Source organism: Macaca thibetana, chromosome X (assembly GCF_024542745.1).
Source record: "Macaca thibetana thibetana isolate TM-01 chromosome X, ASM2454274v1, whole genome shotgun sequence".
NCBI lineage: Eukaryota > Metazoa > Chordata > Mammalia > Primates > Cercopithecidae > Macaca > Macaca thibetana.
The window spans coordinates 32,087,800-32,105,073 of NC_065598.1; the positions used below are offsets into that span (position 1 = coordinate 32,087,800).

The following is a 17,274-nucleotide window of genomic DNA, read 5'->3' on the forward strand; positions in this document are numbered from 1 at the left end:
TAGAGAAAAAAGTCATGCTGGGCTCAGCTAGTGTCTGTGCACAGAGGGAATATTTGAACCAGCCCCAGCCAGAAGGGAATTGCCCATCCCAGCAGTCAGAACTCGAGTTTCTTGGCAAGCCTCACCGTTGTGGGCCAAAGTGCTCTGGGGTCCCAGGTAAACTTGAGAGGCAGTCTGGGACACACGAACAGCAATTCCTAAGTAACTCCTAGTCATAGCCTGGGCTAAGAGCTAGAGGACTAGGGTGGCATGTGATCTAGGGAGACACCAGCTGGCAGGGCTAAGGGAGTGCTTGCACCATTCCTCCCCTACCCCAAGCAGTGCAGGCCATGGTAACAAAAGTGACTCCTTACTTTTGCTTAAGGAGAGGAGAGTGAAAAATAAAGAGGATTTTGTCTTGCATCTTGGATACCAGCTTAGTCACAGTAGGATAGGGCACTGGACAGAGTTGTGAGGACCCCTTTCTAGGCTCAGATCCTGGACAACACTCTCCAATTAAAAGAGATACAGTGTCTCGACCAGGCATGGTGGCTTATACATGTAATCCTAGCACTTTGGGAGGCTGAAGTGGGGGGGTGACTTGAGGTCAGGAGTTTGAGACCAGCCTGGCCAACATGATGAAACCCCATCTCTACTAAAAATACAAAAATTAGCCATGCATGATGGTGGGTGACTGTAATCTCAGCTACTTGGGTGGCAAAGGCACAAGAATCTCTTGAACCCAGGAGGCAGAGGTTGCAGTGAACTGAGATCCTGCCACTGCACTCCAGCCTGGGCAACAGAGTGAGATTCTGTCTCAAAAAAAAAAAAAAAAAAAAAAAAAAAAAAAAAAAGAAAAGGAAAGAAAAGAGAGAAAGAAAGAAAAGGAAAGGAAAGAAAAGAAAAAACAGATACAGTGTCTGAATGGATGAAAAAATAAGACCCAATTTTGTGTTGACCACAAGAAGCACTCTTCATCTATAAAGATACACATAGACTGGAAATAAAGGGATGAAAAAAGATATTCCATGACAATGGAAACCCAAAAAGAGCAGGAGTAACTATACTTATATCAGACAAAAACATCGATATCAGGACAAAAATATTGACATCAGGACAAAAACTGTAAGAAGAGATAAAGAAGGTCATTATATAATGACAAAAGGGTCAATCCAGCAACAAGATGTAACTATTATAAATAAATATGCACTCAACACTGGAGTACCCAGATATATAAAGCAAATATTATTAGAGCTCAGGAGAGAGATAGGCCTCAATACAATAACAGCTGGAGCCTTCAACACCCCCCACTTGCAGCATTAGGCAGATCTCCCAGATAGAAGCTCAACCAAAGTAACATTGAACTTAATCTATACTATAGAATAAATGGACCTAATAGATATTCACAGAACATTTAATTCAATGAGTGTAGAATATACATTCTTCTCCTCAGCACACAGATTATTGTCAAAGATAGACCACATAGTAGGTCACAAAACAAGTCTTAAATATTCAATAAAAATGAAATAATATCAAGCATCTTCTTTAACACAATGGAATAAGACTAGAAATCAACAACAAGGAATTTTGGAAGCAATACAAACACACGGAATTTAAACAATATGCTACTAAATGACCACTGGGTCTATGAAGAAATTAAGAAGAAAATTGAAAAATGTCTTTAAAAAATGAAAGAAACACCACATACCAAAACCTATGGGATACAGCAAAAGTAGTACTAAGAGGGAAATTTATAGCTGCAGGTGTCTACATCAAAAAAGAAAAAAACTTCGCATAAATCACCTAACAAGGCATCTTAAATACCTAGACAAGCAAGAGAAAATCAAACCCAAAATTAGTAGAAGAAAGAAATAATAAGGATCAGAGGAGAAATAAATGACTTTGTAGTAAAGAAAACATACAAAAAGTCAACAAAATGACAAGTCAGTTTATTGAAAAGGTAAACAAAATTGACAAATCTTTAGCCAGACTAATGAAGAAAAAAGGGAGAAGACCCAAATAAATAAAATCAGAAATGAGAAAGGAGATATTACAATTAATACCAGTTTATTGGGGCAATCTGCTCCCGATTGTTAACATGGGTTCTTTTCTATTTCCCTAAGTGTCGGCTGGTTGAGAAACAAAGGGAAAGAGTACAAAAGAGAGAAATTTCAAAGCTAGGTGTCTGGGGGAGACATCACATGTCAGCAGGTTCCATGATGCCCCTGAGCCGTAAACCAGCAAGTTTTTATTAGCGATTTTCAAAAGGGGAGGGAGTGTGTGAATAGGGTGTGGGTCACAGAGATCACATGCTTCACAAGGTAATAAAATATCACAAAGCAAATGGAGGCAGGGCGAGATCACAGGACCATAGGACGGGGCAAAATTAAAATTGCTAATGAAGTTTCCGGCACGCATTGTCATTGATAACATCTTATCAGGAGACAGGGTTTGAGAGCAGACAACCTGTCTGACCAAAATTTATTAGGCGGGAATTTCTTAATCCTAATAAGCCTGGGAGCACTACAGGAGACCGGGGTTTATTTCACCCCTTTGGCTTCGACCATAAAAGACAGCTGCCCCCAAGGGGGCCGTTTAGAGGCCTGCCCTCAGGGGCACATTCTCTTTCTCAGGGATGTTCCTTGCTGAGAAAAAGAAATCAGTGACAGTTCTCCTATTTGCTTTTGAAAGAAGAGAAATATGGCTCTGTTCCTCCCGGCTCACCAGCAGTCAGAGTTTAAGGTTATCTCTCTTGTTTCCTGAACACTGCTGTTACCCTGTTCTTTTTTCAAGGTGCCCAGATTTCATATTGTTCAAACACACATGCTCTACAAACAACTTGTACAGTTAATGCGATCATCACAGGGTCCTGAGGCGACATGCATCCTCCTTAGCTTACGAAGATGATGGGATTAAGAAATTAAAGTAAAGACAGGCATAGGAAATCACAAGAGTATTGATTGGGGAAGTGATAAGTGTCCATGAAATCTTCACAATTTATGTTCAGAGACTGCAATAAAGACAGGTGTAAGAAATTATAAAAGTATTAATTTGGGGAACTAATAAATGTCCATGAAATCTTCACAATTTATGTTCTTCTGCCATGGTTTCAGCTGGTCCCTCTGTTCGGGGTCCCTGACTTCCCACAACACCAGATAAATTCAAAGGCTCATTAGTGGCTACTATGAGCAACTATATGCCAACAAACTGAAAAATCTAGAGATAATGGATAAATTCCTAGACACGTACAACCTACCAAGATTAAACCATAAAGAAATCCAAAACCTGAACGGGCCAGTAACGAGTAACACAAGAGAAGCCTTAGTAAAGTCTCCCAGTAAAGAAAAGCTTGGAACCCAATGGCTGCATTGCTGAATTCTACCAAACATTTTAAAAAGAACTCATACCAATCCTACACAAACTATTCCAAAATAAATAGAGGAGGAGGGAATACTTCCAAGTTCATTCTATGAGGCCAGTATTACCCTGACACCAACACCAGAAAAAGATGTATCAAATAAAGAAAACTACAGGATAGTATGTGATGAATATTGATGCAAAATTCCTCAAAAAAATAGTAGCAAACTGAATTGAACAATACTTTAGAAAGACCATTCATCATGAGCAAGTGGGATTTATCCCAGAGATACAACCATGGTTCAACATATGCAAATCAATCAATGTGATACATCCTATCAACAAAATTGAAGGACAAAGCCATACGGTCATTTCAATTGATGCTGAAAAAGCTTTTGATTAAACTTCAACATTGCTTTAATGATAAAATGTCTCAAAACTCTGGGTATAAAAGGAACATACCTTAACATAATAAAAGCCGTATATGACAGACCCACAGCTAGTATCATACTGAATGGGGAAAAACTGAAAGCCTTTCCTCTAAGATCTGGAACATGACAAGAATGCCACTTTCACCACTGTTATTCAATATAGTACTGTAAGTCCTAGATAGAGCAATTAGACAAGACAAAGAAACAGATCAGAGAGTATCCAAATCGGAAAGGAAGAAGTCAAATGATCCTTGTTTGCTGAGGCTAAGATCTTATATTTGGAAAAGGCTAAGGACTCCACCAAAAAATGATTAGAACCAATAAACAAATTCAGTAAAGTTGCAAGATACAAGATCAACATACAAAAATGAGTAGCATTTCTATATGCCAACAGTGAACAACCTGATCTGAATAAGATACAAAAAAGTAATTTTCCATTTACAATAGCCACAAATAAAATGAAATACCTAGGCATTTACTTAACCAATGAAGTGAAAGATCTCTACAATGAAAACTACGAAACACTAATAAAAGAAATTGAAGAAGATACACAAAATATCATTGTATTACTTGCTCATGGATTGGAAGAACCAATATTTTTAAAAAGTCCACACTACCCAAAGCAATCTACAGAATCAATGTAATTCCTATCAAAATACTAATGAAATTCTTCACAGAAATAGTAAAAACAATTCTAAAATTTACATGGAACCACAAAAGACCCAGAATATATATGTACAGTGACCTTATTTTTGACAAGGTTTCTAAAAACGCACATTGAAGAAAGGACAGTTTATTCAATAAATGGAAAAGGGAAAACTGTATATCCCCAATGCAGAAGAATGAAACTGGACCCCTATCTCTTGGCATATACAAAAGTCAAATCAAAATGGATTAAAGACTATAATCTAAGACCTCAAACTATGAAACTACTACAAGGAAACATTGGAGAAACTCTCCAGGACATTTGTCTGGGTAAAACAAATTTTAAGTAATATCCTACAAGCACAGACAAAAAAAAGCAAAAATAGACAAATGGGATCACATCAAGTTAAAAAGCTTCTGCACAGTGAAACAACAAATAAAGTGAAGAGACAAGCAACAGAAAGGGAGAAAATATTTGCAAATTACCCATCTGACAAGGGATTAATAACCAGAATATATGAGGAGTTAAACAAACTCTATAGGAAAAAGTCTAATAATTAGATCAGAAAATATACAAAAGATTTGAATAGGCATTTCTCAAAAGAAGACACACAAATGGCAGACAGGTGTATGAAAATATGCTCAGCATCACTGATCATCAGAGAAATGCAAAGCAAAATTACAATGGGATATTCTCTCACCCCAGTTAAAATGACTTGTATCCAAAAGACAGGCAGTTACGAATGCTGGAGAGAGTGTGAAGAAAATGGAACTCCTGTACACTGTTGGTAGGAATGTAAATTAGTACAACCAAAATGGAGAAGAGTTTGGAGGTTCCTCAAAAAACTAAAAATAGGTTTACTATATGATCCAGCAATCCCACTGCTGGGTATGTAGCCAAAAGAAAGCAAATCAGTACATCAAAGAGATATCTGTACTCCCACATTTGTTGAAGCACTATTCATAATAGCCAAGATTTGGAAGCAACCTAAGCATCCATCAACAGATGAATGGACAAAGAAAATATGATAACATACATAGTGGAGTACTATTCAGCCATAAAACGAATGAGATCCTGTCATTTGCAACATCATGGATTGAACTGGAGGTCATTGTGTTAAATGAAGTAAGCCAGGCACAGAAAGACAAACATCACGCGTTCTCACTTATTTGTGGGAGGTAAAAATCAAAATAATTGAACACATGGAGATAGAGGGTAGAAGGATGGTTACCAGAGGCTGTGAAGGGTAGTGGGGGGTTGAGGGGGAGGTTGAAATGGTTAATTGGTACAAAAAATAGAAAGAATGAACAACACCTAGTATTTGTTAGCACAACAGTGTGACTATAGTCAAAATAATCTAATTTTACATTTTTAAATAACTAAAAAAAATACCATTTTACTGTTTGTAACACAAAGAATAATTGCTTGAGGAGATGAACACCCCATTTTCCATGATACTTGCATGCCTGTATCAAAACTTCTCATGTACCCCATATATAGATATATATATGTATATACATACACACAATGTATATATATGTTTACATATATACATAGTAAATATATAATACCATGTACCCACATGTATATATACTATGTACATATATAAATATATACTATGTACCCACAAATGTTAAAAATAACATTTAAAGATAAAAAATTTTGAAAAGTGGAACATAAATGGAAATTTGTACTTCTCCATCAGTCTATTGTATCTTCCTCTGCATTGTCCCCATGACTGAATCTATGGGATTCGTTTCTTCCGGAAGAAAAAAAATGGCTATGGAATAGGATATGAACAACTTTCTTAAGTTCAGGACATGCTTATTTTTTACCCCTTACTTCCTAATTCTACCAAGCTCAGAAACCAACAGTAAGAATTTTGTGTTGGCACATATACCTATACCCGGCTTGTGGAATGAAGATCCAGTCTTGCATAAAAATCTTCAAATATGGTAGAGATTAATGCTAAGACTGCAATGATAATCCTTCCTGAGTTGTCAGCATCCTGTATGTGCTTATCATGTATCTTCCCAACTACATATGGCATTGTGACAAATAGAAGAGGCTGCTAATGCTGCTATAGCTGAATGTCTCATTTAGGAACAAACAATTCTGGAAAAGCTCCCAGATTATGCATCTGTCCCTCTAGCTTCCACTTTAAAAGATAAAATTGTATGGTGATAACGTGAGGATTACTATACTATTCTTTCCTTATATGGGTAATGTGAGGTTATTTCCTTACATTGACATGAAAGAAAAATATTTATTGAATGTCTCAGTAGAAAGATTACAACTGAGATAGCAAATTCTTATCAGAAACTTGCATGAGGAACGGGCTTGCGGAATTGCATGCTCATTCCCTACTGTCTGAATACAGAGATGATTAGGGACTTTCTCTTCAAATCTGATTTATTTGGTTTCTACTCCTGTTTTCTCTCCTTTCATTTATTTCATTGTCTCATTTTTCTTCATGTAGCACACATGGCAGCCAGAGCCTGTGAGTGCTTTAATGCGGCAGGCTTAGTGCTATGAGAACTGAACAATGGAGAAATCCCTGGGGAAGCAGCTTCCAACTGTCCCACCCTCAGCATCCTAATGACCTGTGGAACTGTGGTTCCAGAATGGTGGTGATAAATTTGGAAAATACTTTCTCTAAAGCAGCAGTGCCCACATATTTGACAGGCAGTACTGGGCAATTATGAAATGTTCAGGGGTCCATGGTGAAATGCCAAAAATAGAACAATGTAGTATGCTTTTCCTAAAGCTCTACCCTCTTTATTAAAACAATTATGATTTATGTCCCTCCTGTACTTAAAGTACATATTTATTATTTTTAAAATGTAAGTATAAATTTTAGTCCAGTCCATCACTCACACAGAAATGTGTACACATCACAAATGTATGGTTCCATAAACTTTCCTAAAGGAAACACATCAATGCAAGTAGCATCCAGATCAAGAAACAAAACATTACCCAGTTCCTAGAAGCCTGCTTCAGCCCTTGTTAACCACAACTCACAAAGTTGTGACCTCTAAACTCCAAAGTGCCTATTTCTTAGTTTCACATAATAGATGCATACAGTAAGTATTCTCTTATTTCTGACTTATTTTATACAACACTGTTCGTATTTTATTTTTCAACATTTCATTTATTTTATGAAATATTATGAGCATTTGATTAATTAAATGCCCTTATATTGCTTTCTCTAATTTTTTTAGAGGATTCTTTTTTGCTATAGAACTGTAATAATATAGAAATAAATACTCCTAGTCTCATGTCTATTTTACATCATATCTTAAGATCAGAACCATCTTGAATTTAACTACTTATATGGGTGGATAAGTCAACCTGACAAATCTGACTAAGTAGAATTCCAAGAAGGAAATACTGATTTTAAAGCATTACTTTCTTGACAGGGACCTTGTTGTAACACAATAATGCCATCTTATGGCTGTACAGCAATTTGTAGTCTAGAAACTGCTTTCATTTTGATGATACCATTTGAACGGTTCTATCCTCTTAGTCTTTGGGAAGTCATTTTCTAAAAGTGGGAAACATTCACTAATGGCTTGCAGGATAGTAAAGATGGTATCAGAAAGAAACTAAGGACACCAGAGTATAGCATCTGGCATTTAGTAGGCCCTTCTTAAGTGTTTGTTGAAAGAAGAGCTTTGTTTCTCTAATCCTAGACAGATTTTATGCAAATTCTTTGTTTTTACATGTTTCCTATAGGTATATTTTATAAGCAGTTAGTTACGCGAAAATCAATGAAAACTGAATTTAGCAGTAATATTAATTTCCCAAAAAATTAACTAGTAATCTTACATACAGGCATATCTATCCATATGTTCATGGTGCTTGTGGATTTACTGTTGACTGTGTTGACTGTTTGTGAACAATCAGAATGTCCATGAAAATAAGGCTTTTAATACTTTGATGATGTGTAACTTGTTGAGATACATGTTGAAATTCTATTTGCTGAAGACAATGTATGGAAGCAGGTATGTTAGATAATGAATGAGTAGTCATAAATTAGTCTGACTTTTTAAATATCTTCCTATTCTCATCTAAACAGTAATGTCTGTTTTACTTTATGACATTTAATAGAGATGAGTTTTGCAGTTATAACATTCATGAATTTGATGTTTAATGATGGTCTCAGAACTTATGCCTTGGGAATGCTGAGAATCTAATGCATGCATTTTCTTGTAACTTATTTTGAGTAAAATATGCAAACTTATTGGACCTAAATATTTTGGTTAAAGAGAAATACGCAGATGTACTATTTAGTATGTGCTTAGGCAAGTCACATAACATAAAATATAGTTTTCTCCCTTGTAAATTAATGAAGCAGGGCAAAACCACTAAGGCATTTTCTAGCTGTAAAACAATCCTGTTATAAATTACTAACTATCTCTAATCATTTGAATTATGGTTCAGCAAATATTAACATTAACATCTCTCCCCCTTCCATTGTAGGAAGAGTCTACTTTCTCATTCTATTGATGTCAGATTTGTCAATGTAATTTGCTTTGGCCAATCAAATGTCAGTGAACTTCACAGGAGCATAGGCCATGAGTGTTCTTGGGAGATTAGGTTTATACTTTGGTGACTTGTCATGAAAACATGTCACTGACTCTTCATCTTCGGTCCAGAGCAAAGACATATATAGCAGACCTTAATCCAACATGCATCATAGAGCCTATCTCAAGCTAATCCACATCTTGAAGCAGAGCTTCCTGGCCAAGACCAGCTGAGTCAGTCAAGGTACAAGTAACCTAAACAGCCAAAAATGCCTTTTGTTTTCAGCCAGCAAGTTCTAGGGTGATTTGTACCACAGCATTATTGCAGTCATAGCTAATACTACCATACATGTACTATATAAGAAAAATACCAATATAGCCCTTCTTACTAGCTCAAATTTATTTTGACTTAAACCCAAGTTGGCTTACTAAAAAATTCAGCAGATTTTTGTTGACAACACCACATGAAGGCTGTACTGAACATTTGTATATTTATGAATGCATAGCTTCTAAATCTCTCCAAGGATTCAAGAATCTACCATTGTATGGGACTTACTAGACACAAGGCGTTGACTGCCACTACAATGAAGAACACATTCAGCTATTTATTTTCCCTGACCTCTGGCAATAAGAACCTAGTTCTGTGGCCTAAACCTGTCTTATGACAGCAGTCATCAATTTATGACCCATCGGCAAAATCCAGCCTGCCATCTGTCTTGGTAAATAAATTTTTATTTGAACACAACATGCCTATCCATTTATATATTATATATGGTTTCTTTCACCCTAAAACAGCAGAGTTGTATAGTTGTGACAGAGACTACATGACCTGCGGGGACAAAAATATCTACTAACTGCCCCTTTACAGAAAAAAATCCATCCTCTCACTTATCAGATGCTTCTGCCAGAGACCCTAATTGTGGAATGAGTGACATACAACAAGAATAAATAATTTACATACTTTTTTTTGGCAGTGATGATAGTAAGCAATATCCAGTGCAATGGTGCTCCCGGTAAAGCAGTGGACTCTGGCATGACAGCAAAATAATTCAGATTTACCTCATAACTTGATACTGGATATATTCTGGATGCCTAGCCTGCTCTTCTTTTATACTTTCTGTTCATTGCTAAACCTAGCTCTCAGGCTTTCCTATTGATTCCATGAGGTATCTGATATCCTTCTAGTAATTTATATAATTCTACCTAAAGTAACTAGAGTCACTTTCTGTTAGTTGTAACTCAGAACCTTGAATGGTCTATAGATCTTGATTTATTGCTAATTATTAGTAAGATGTTTTCATTCCATTCGCCAGGAATCTTTTTCTTGCCCTCTTGTATAGCTCCAATCTATCAACCCTTATTTTACTGGCTAGTTGTCCATTTTCTCTCCAAGACTGTGAAGCTCTTCAAAGTGGGGACTGAGTCTAATTCTTCTCTCTGTAGTTCTCAGGGAAATTTGAAAGCATGTCAGAATGAATTGACAGATGTCATGACTATCAGAGCCATAAGATCACCATTTTTATCATCAAAATTGCCAACCTTAACTGAGCCATTATTGTGTTTAAGCAATCCACTAAGTTCCCCACGTATATTGTGTCAGATAATCTTCATAACAACCCTGTGACAAAGACACTATTCTTTATACATAAGAAATGTATGGAGCAGAAGATTTAAGAAACTTGCTCAAGGGCACATAGAGAGTCAGCAGCAAAGTCAGAACTCCAAAACAGGTTGGAACTCTACAGCCTGTGCTCATAAGCAATTACTTAAGAAAGTTTTCATCTGAGATTAAAGTCATAGGAAATTTAGCAGCTCCTGACCAATTCCTATAGAATGTCAATGGAAGTACAATTTCAACCTCCGGATAAGGAAAGGGTGAATCTACTGGGGTTAGAGAAACTCTATCCTTTGTCAAAACCAGAAAGGTCCTCAGAGTTGGGGTGCGATTTTAGCTACCCTCTCTGTGGAATGACATTAGTGTTTCTGCTTATTTTTAAGTCTAAGGTGAAGGTAAGCTGAAAGGGAAATGTCCATATGACCCAGTGAGAAGGGAATACCTGGATCATTTGCCAAAAATTACTTATAATTAAAGTGGAGGAGAAACCTCAAAAAGCAGAAAGCGTTATTTCTACTTTAGTGCAAAACTGGTAGGTGTGTACAGAAGCACAGTAATCACTGGCCACCCAAGAAGCCTCAAAGGTCCTTAGGGGATGGTGTGGGTGGCCTAGAATGCTTGGAGAAAACACTGACTATAAGAAGATAAACCAGAGGGGAAGAACTTCCTAACAGTGGAATGAACATCCCAAAAGATGGTAATGAAACTGACATCACTGGAGTAGCCTGCAGAGCTTCATAATGACTCAATGTGAAATGCTGGGAGAAAGTACACCATGGCAGCAATAGAAGTTTATTTAAATATTTTTATTTGTTTATTTTAGAGACAGTCTGTTATTCAGGCTGGAGTACAGTGGCACAATCATGGCTCATGGCAGCCTTGAATTCCTGGGCTCAAGGGATCCTCCTGCCTCAGCCTCCCAAAGCACTGAGATTACAGGCATGAGCCACCATATTATAAGTTTAAGTTTGTATTTGTAGCATATACACAGAGTGGCTGAGTTTCTTTTCCCTTATCAAGTCTGGCTTTGGATACTGTGGGACCAGCTATTTTCAAGGAAGTTGAAATAAATCTCTCTTTTTTTGTTGCTGTTTTTTGTTTTTGCTTTTGTTTTGTTTTGTTTGAGACAGAGCCTTGCTCTGTCACCCAGGTTGGAATGCAGTGGCAGATTTTGGCTCACTGCAGCCTCTGCCTCCTGGGTTCAAGGGATTCTCCTGCCTCACCCTCCTAAGTAGCTGGTACTACAAGCACATGCCACCATGCACAGGTAAGTTTTGTATTTTTAATGGAGATAGGGTTTCACTATGTTGGCCAGGCTGGTCTGGACTCCTGACCTCAAATGATCTGCCTGCCTTGGACTCCCAAAGGGCTGGCATTATAGACATGAGCCACTGCACCTGGCCTGGAAGTTGAGATAAATCTGTTAGACTATGCAAAGGGGAAATATTCTCAGGTTTCTGAGAGGAGGCTTGAGTCCAGACACATTGAACACCCACTCTGTGCTCAACACTATATCAATCCTGAGCATATAACACAAATAAAACATAGCCCTTTTCTATAAAGAGCTTGTGCGGGAGCCAGAAAAGTAAACAAATTGATTACTATGTGTTAGGTTCTAGGAGTAGGCGCATCAGATCTTATATTCTACAGGGTAGCCACCAAGTCTGGAAAATTTACAAATACATAAATGACTTATTGATATATTACATTAAATGATGAAACAATATCTGAGTTTCCAGATGTTATGAGCAAGTAATCGTTTTAGGATTTCTAGAGAAAGACAACATCTGAAGTGAGACCTGAAGAACAGGTAGGTCAGAGGGAGAACAAAACACTTGGGCATCCACAAATTGATTTAATATCGCTAGAACATAATTCGGAGGGGCTGGCTGTAGGGCAGGCAGGAAGAAATAAACACTGAGGCTGACCAGATAATTATAAGCAATTAAGGAGTCAGGGTGTCATTCTCAAGGGAATGAGATTATAGTACCGAAGCTCTTACACTTTAGAAAAATGATGACCACTGAAAGATCATTGAGAACAAAGTAGAGACAATCATTTCAGACAACTGAGACTAATGCTAGAAATCTCTTTAGGTGCCTGATGTAGTAAACCAAGAACTAAAATAGGAGTAAAGATGGTTAGAAATGGACAGATGTAAGAGATACCATGGAGGTTCCCTGTAATTATTAGACAAATGATTTGATTTCCTCTGAGAATAATTAAGAAGCCTACCTTGAGAATAAAGAACTTTGAAATGAGTCACTTTAAGCTGTTGGATAACTTTATTACTTTTAATCTCAAAATGTAAAAGAAAAAGTATTCCACTTCTTGTGATGTGAGGCTAAATAATGTAACTGAATTTCTGCGCCCCCTTCAATTAAGTCAACAGCTAAATATTTCAATTAAGATAAAAAGAAATATGATTTTAAATTAACAAATTCCCCATTGCAAAAGAAAAATGTGAGGGAGGGTTATGCAAAGTGTAAAGTGTTGCCCTCCAAAATAGAAATAAATGAAAATCAATTTTTATTGATAGGCAATATTTTAAACATGTTAATCTAAGTATCAAACTCCTATACATTTTTGGACACAGATTTGACTAAAGATAAATATGTTATATCGAACAACTGTTTATAGCACCTCAATTTAATGACCCAATCTGATTTACGATTACCTGAAATTTTAGAAGATACAATGCTTCAACATAATGCTAAATTTAATACTGAATAATTTCTACAATTCAGCTCATTTTTCTGAATTGTTCATCATTATTTGTTCTCATTTTACTTACCATTTTTCAATGACAGTGATACTTCTTTTTCCCTGTCTTTTTTCCTTGGAGGGTACTGAAATAAATTCTACAGTTCCCGGAAAACAAATCATTTCTGTAAGTATCAAGCAAAATATACGTGTTACCTACCCTTGTCGGTCCTTGTACATTTTGTTAACTTTTTCCCATTGGAAATCAATCTGGGAGAGAGCTTCCTGTAGCTTCACCCTTTCCACAGGCGTTGCACTTTGCAATGCTGCTGTCTTCTTGCTGTGAATAATGTCAATCCGACCTGAGCTTTGTTGTAGAATATCTTTTATATTCTGTAATATAAAAATTTTAAAACACGTAAAAAAATGAATTAACTGTCTATAGAAAGAGAAAAAATATGTATAAATCCCAAAGGTAACAAATGGTGTTGCATTTCTTAATTACTGACTTTTTAAAGTTAATAACCATGAAGTCCAGTGACTTTGACATGCTCAAATTCAATAGGTAAATCATAGACCTCGCCCTGAGAGAGTGGATCACTCCCTACATCTTAAAACTGCCTTCATTTGGCTTCTGTATCCTAACCTCTTCTGGTTTTTCTTCTACCTTTATGTCCACTGCTTCTCAGTTTCCTTTGCTGGATCCTTCTCATCCTGATCTTAATGTTAGAGTGCTCTGACTCAGTATTTGCATTTCTTTTCTTCTCTGTCCATAATCCCTCCCATTTGTTCTCATAATTTCAAATATCCTGTATAAGACAATGACACCCAAATGTGTATCGCAAGCCTGGACATCTCCTCCTAACTCCATTCTAACAAATGCTAGTACTTTCTCAACACTTGGAGGTCTCACGAGACTTTCAAACTTAATATGATGCAAACAAAATTCTGAACTGCATTTCCTAATCCTTCTCCTCCCATAGATTCCCTCATTTCAGTAAATGGCAATTACTGATTTCAATTGAATTATAGTAATTCAATTAACAATTACTCAGATTGACAACTTTGGAGCCATCCTTAATTTTTTCAGTCTCCAGTATTTGAATTATTGGATAATTGTTCTGGCTTGACTTTCAGGACATATCCAGAATTTGACCACTTCTCACTACCTTTCTTGCTACAGCTCTGATATAAGCTATCGTTATCTCTCATCTGAATTACAGAAATATCTATCTAAATGGTCCTCTTGCTTCCAGTCTTTCCCCTCTAGTGGATAATTCTCCACACAAGAGCCGAAAAGATTCTTTCAAAACATAATTGGGATCATATCACTCCTCTGCTCAAAATCTTCCAGTGGCTCTTCATCACAGAGTTCAATCACAGCCAATTTCAAAAGCCTACATGAAAAACAATTATTCTTGCTGCACTTTATACAACTACTCAGACCAAGTATAATAAAGCAAATCAGTCCTGTGATGATTTGTCTTTAGTAAAAATGGGAGACTAGAGAGAGAAAAAAAAATTATGTTTTAAGAACTATGGTACACCTGCTATTAGTCTCATCAGTTGTTTGAGTTTTTTCCTGCAATATAGACTGACCCTGCTTATTCCTGTGAATCTGCCAGTGATCTCTGACTATACCTCAGAAGAAATAAGAAGGGTGGGTAATGTAAAAACCTGCATCAGTATTCTAATTCTGGACATGTATTGGAATCAGCTAGCAACCCCATATCACTTTGGTTCCAACAGTTGCCCAGTTCATGAAAAGCCTTCTAATTTAGTTTACTTGGGATAATTTTACTTATTTTGTTTTACGGTTGTGGAATATATTTGCTGTTGTACTCTGTGTAGGAATGCAGTATAAGCTTAGTCAATGTTTTCTTAAATTGAAAACTTACTAATCTTCCAGATACCACCATTTATCAATTATGAACGGCCCTCACCAAACTGATAATTGCTGACTGAGCTCCTCTCTACCCTGAATACAAGAGACCCTAATAGTTAGGCAGAAATATCATCACCCATATTCAGCCTGAAGAAGTAACAGAAGATGTATCTTCATCCCTCTACAACCCTTAGGATTAAGGGTTCCCTTGTAAAAGAAAGGGGGGAAATAGGTCAGAGGCATTAGAACCAGATCAACTCCATCTTGAATAGGGGCTGGGTAAAATAAGGCTGAGACCTACTGGGCTGCATTCCCAGGAAGTCAGGCATTCAAAGTCACAGGATGAGACAGGAGGCCAGAACAAGATACGGGTCACAAAGACCTTGCTGATAAAGTTGCTGTAAATAAGCCAGTCAAAACTCACCAAAATCAATATGGTGAAAAAAGTGACCTCTGGTCCTTCTCACTGCTCATTATACACTAATTATAATGCATTAGCAGGCTAAAAGACACTCCTACCAGCGCCGTGACAGTTTACAAATTCCACGGAAGTGTCAAGAAGTTACCCAATATTGTCTAAAATGGGAGGAACCCTCAGTTCTGGGAATTGCTCACTCCTTTTCCCAGAAACCTCATGAATAATTCACCCCTTGTTTAGCATATAATCAAGAAATAACTAAAAGTATCCTGAGTCGAGCAGCCCATGCCACTGCACTGCCTATGGAGTGGTCATTCTTTATTCCTTCACTTTCTTAATAAACTTGCTTTGACTTTTTTTTTTCTTTTAAAAGCATAATCTTTACTATGACCTATACATCTCTCTATGACTTGGTTGTATACTACCTACCATTCCAACTTCATCTCTTCCCAGTCTCTTCATAGTCCACAACACTCCACCCTCATTAGCTTTACTGCATTACTTGAGTATACCAACTATATTCTTGCTTCAAGATTTCCGCCCTTGCTGTTCTCCCTGCCAAAAATAGTTTTCCTAACCAACATTTATATCACTGGTTCCCTTACTTCTTTCTCATGTTAAAGGGGCCTTCTCTACTACCCTATTTTAAATAGCATCAGCAATCACTCTTTATTCCTTGCATTATTCTTCCCTTTTCTTTATAGTACTTATTTCTAACATTAAAATATATATCAAGTGGCCTGTATATACCATTAGACTGAAATCTATGAGTATAGGGATGTTGTTATCTGTTGGGCTTCCAAAGCTCAAACCTGTGCTTGGCACATGATAGATGGCAAATGCTTTTTTGTTGAATGAATGAATAGATGATCCCATAAATTGAATCCATGCTTTATTTATATTCTATTTAATGGAGAAATCACAAACCACAAATGTGTTATATAAGAAGAAAGAGAAATCTAAACATATTTATTCTCAAATAAATTTGCTAAAAACTACATTCTGGCTATTCTTGCTAGTATGAATTTGGTTATTTTGATCATCTAAATCATATATAGGGTCCACTGAACAAAATGTATTGAGTTCTTCCCATGTGTAAGGAGCAATATAGCAGAAAGAAAGGTGGGTGAAACACAGTTTAGTTTGCTTTTAAGAAGTTTTAAGTGGGTTTTATTGTAGTAGTAAGAAAGGGTATGGTTTGAAGAATTGAAGAACAAAATGGAAGTACAGAAGCCTTAGCTAGATGAGAAGGAATAGATGAGTGTTCTTAGTGGTACCAAACATCTTCTAGAAGTTCAGAGAAAAAATATATCATATATCATATTTGGTCTTAGGCTCAGGAAAGAATTCATGAAGAAGGAGCAATCTGCGGTAGACATACCTGACTAGTAGAAGTGGGAAGAACATTAGAGCTAGTAGGTAACACACACGCAAAGCTAGGTAACAAGTGCAGTCATATTTGGTTGCCTTTTTGGTAGCATAGAAGCTTAGGGGAAGATGGGCCAGGAAACAGAGGCTGAGGATATTCAATAATATACTTTGAATTTCAACAGAAAATTCTGCCTGTACTTCAGTAGCTAATGGGGAACTATGATTTTTAAAATTTATCATTATGTAAGATTTCATATATATATGAAAGTAGGAAAATAATACAAATAGCTCCCATAACCCTATAATCCAGTTCCAACTGTTATGACTCCATGGACAACCTTAT

General features: G+C 36.7%; 1 protein-coding gene across 14 annotated transcripts in view; it reads right to left on the bottom strand.

Annotated features, from left to right (window-relative positions):
- Positions 1 to 17,274, bottom strand: part of DMD (dystrophin) — a 2,269,491-nt gene that overhangs the window by 1,194,302 nt on the left and 1,057,915 nt on the right. For all 14 annotated transcript variants that reach the window (XM_050777140.1, XM_050777144.1, XM_050777148.1 and 11 more), the window contains one exon: positions 13,478 to 13,650. In XM_050777140.1, coding sequence (XP_050633097.1) covers positions 13,478 to 13,650 — 173 coding nt within the window. The remainder of the gene's footprint in view (positions 1 to 13,477; positions 13,651 to 17,274) is intronic.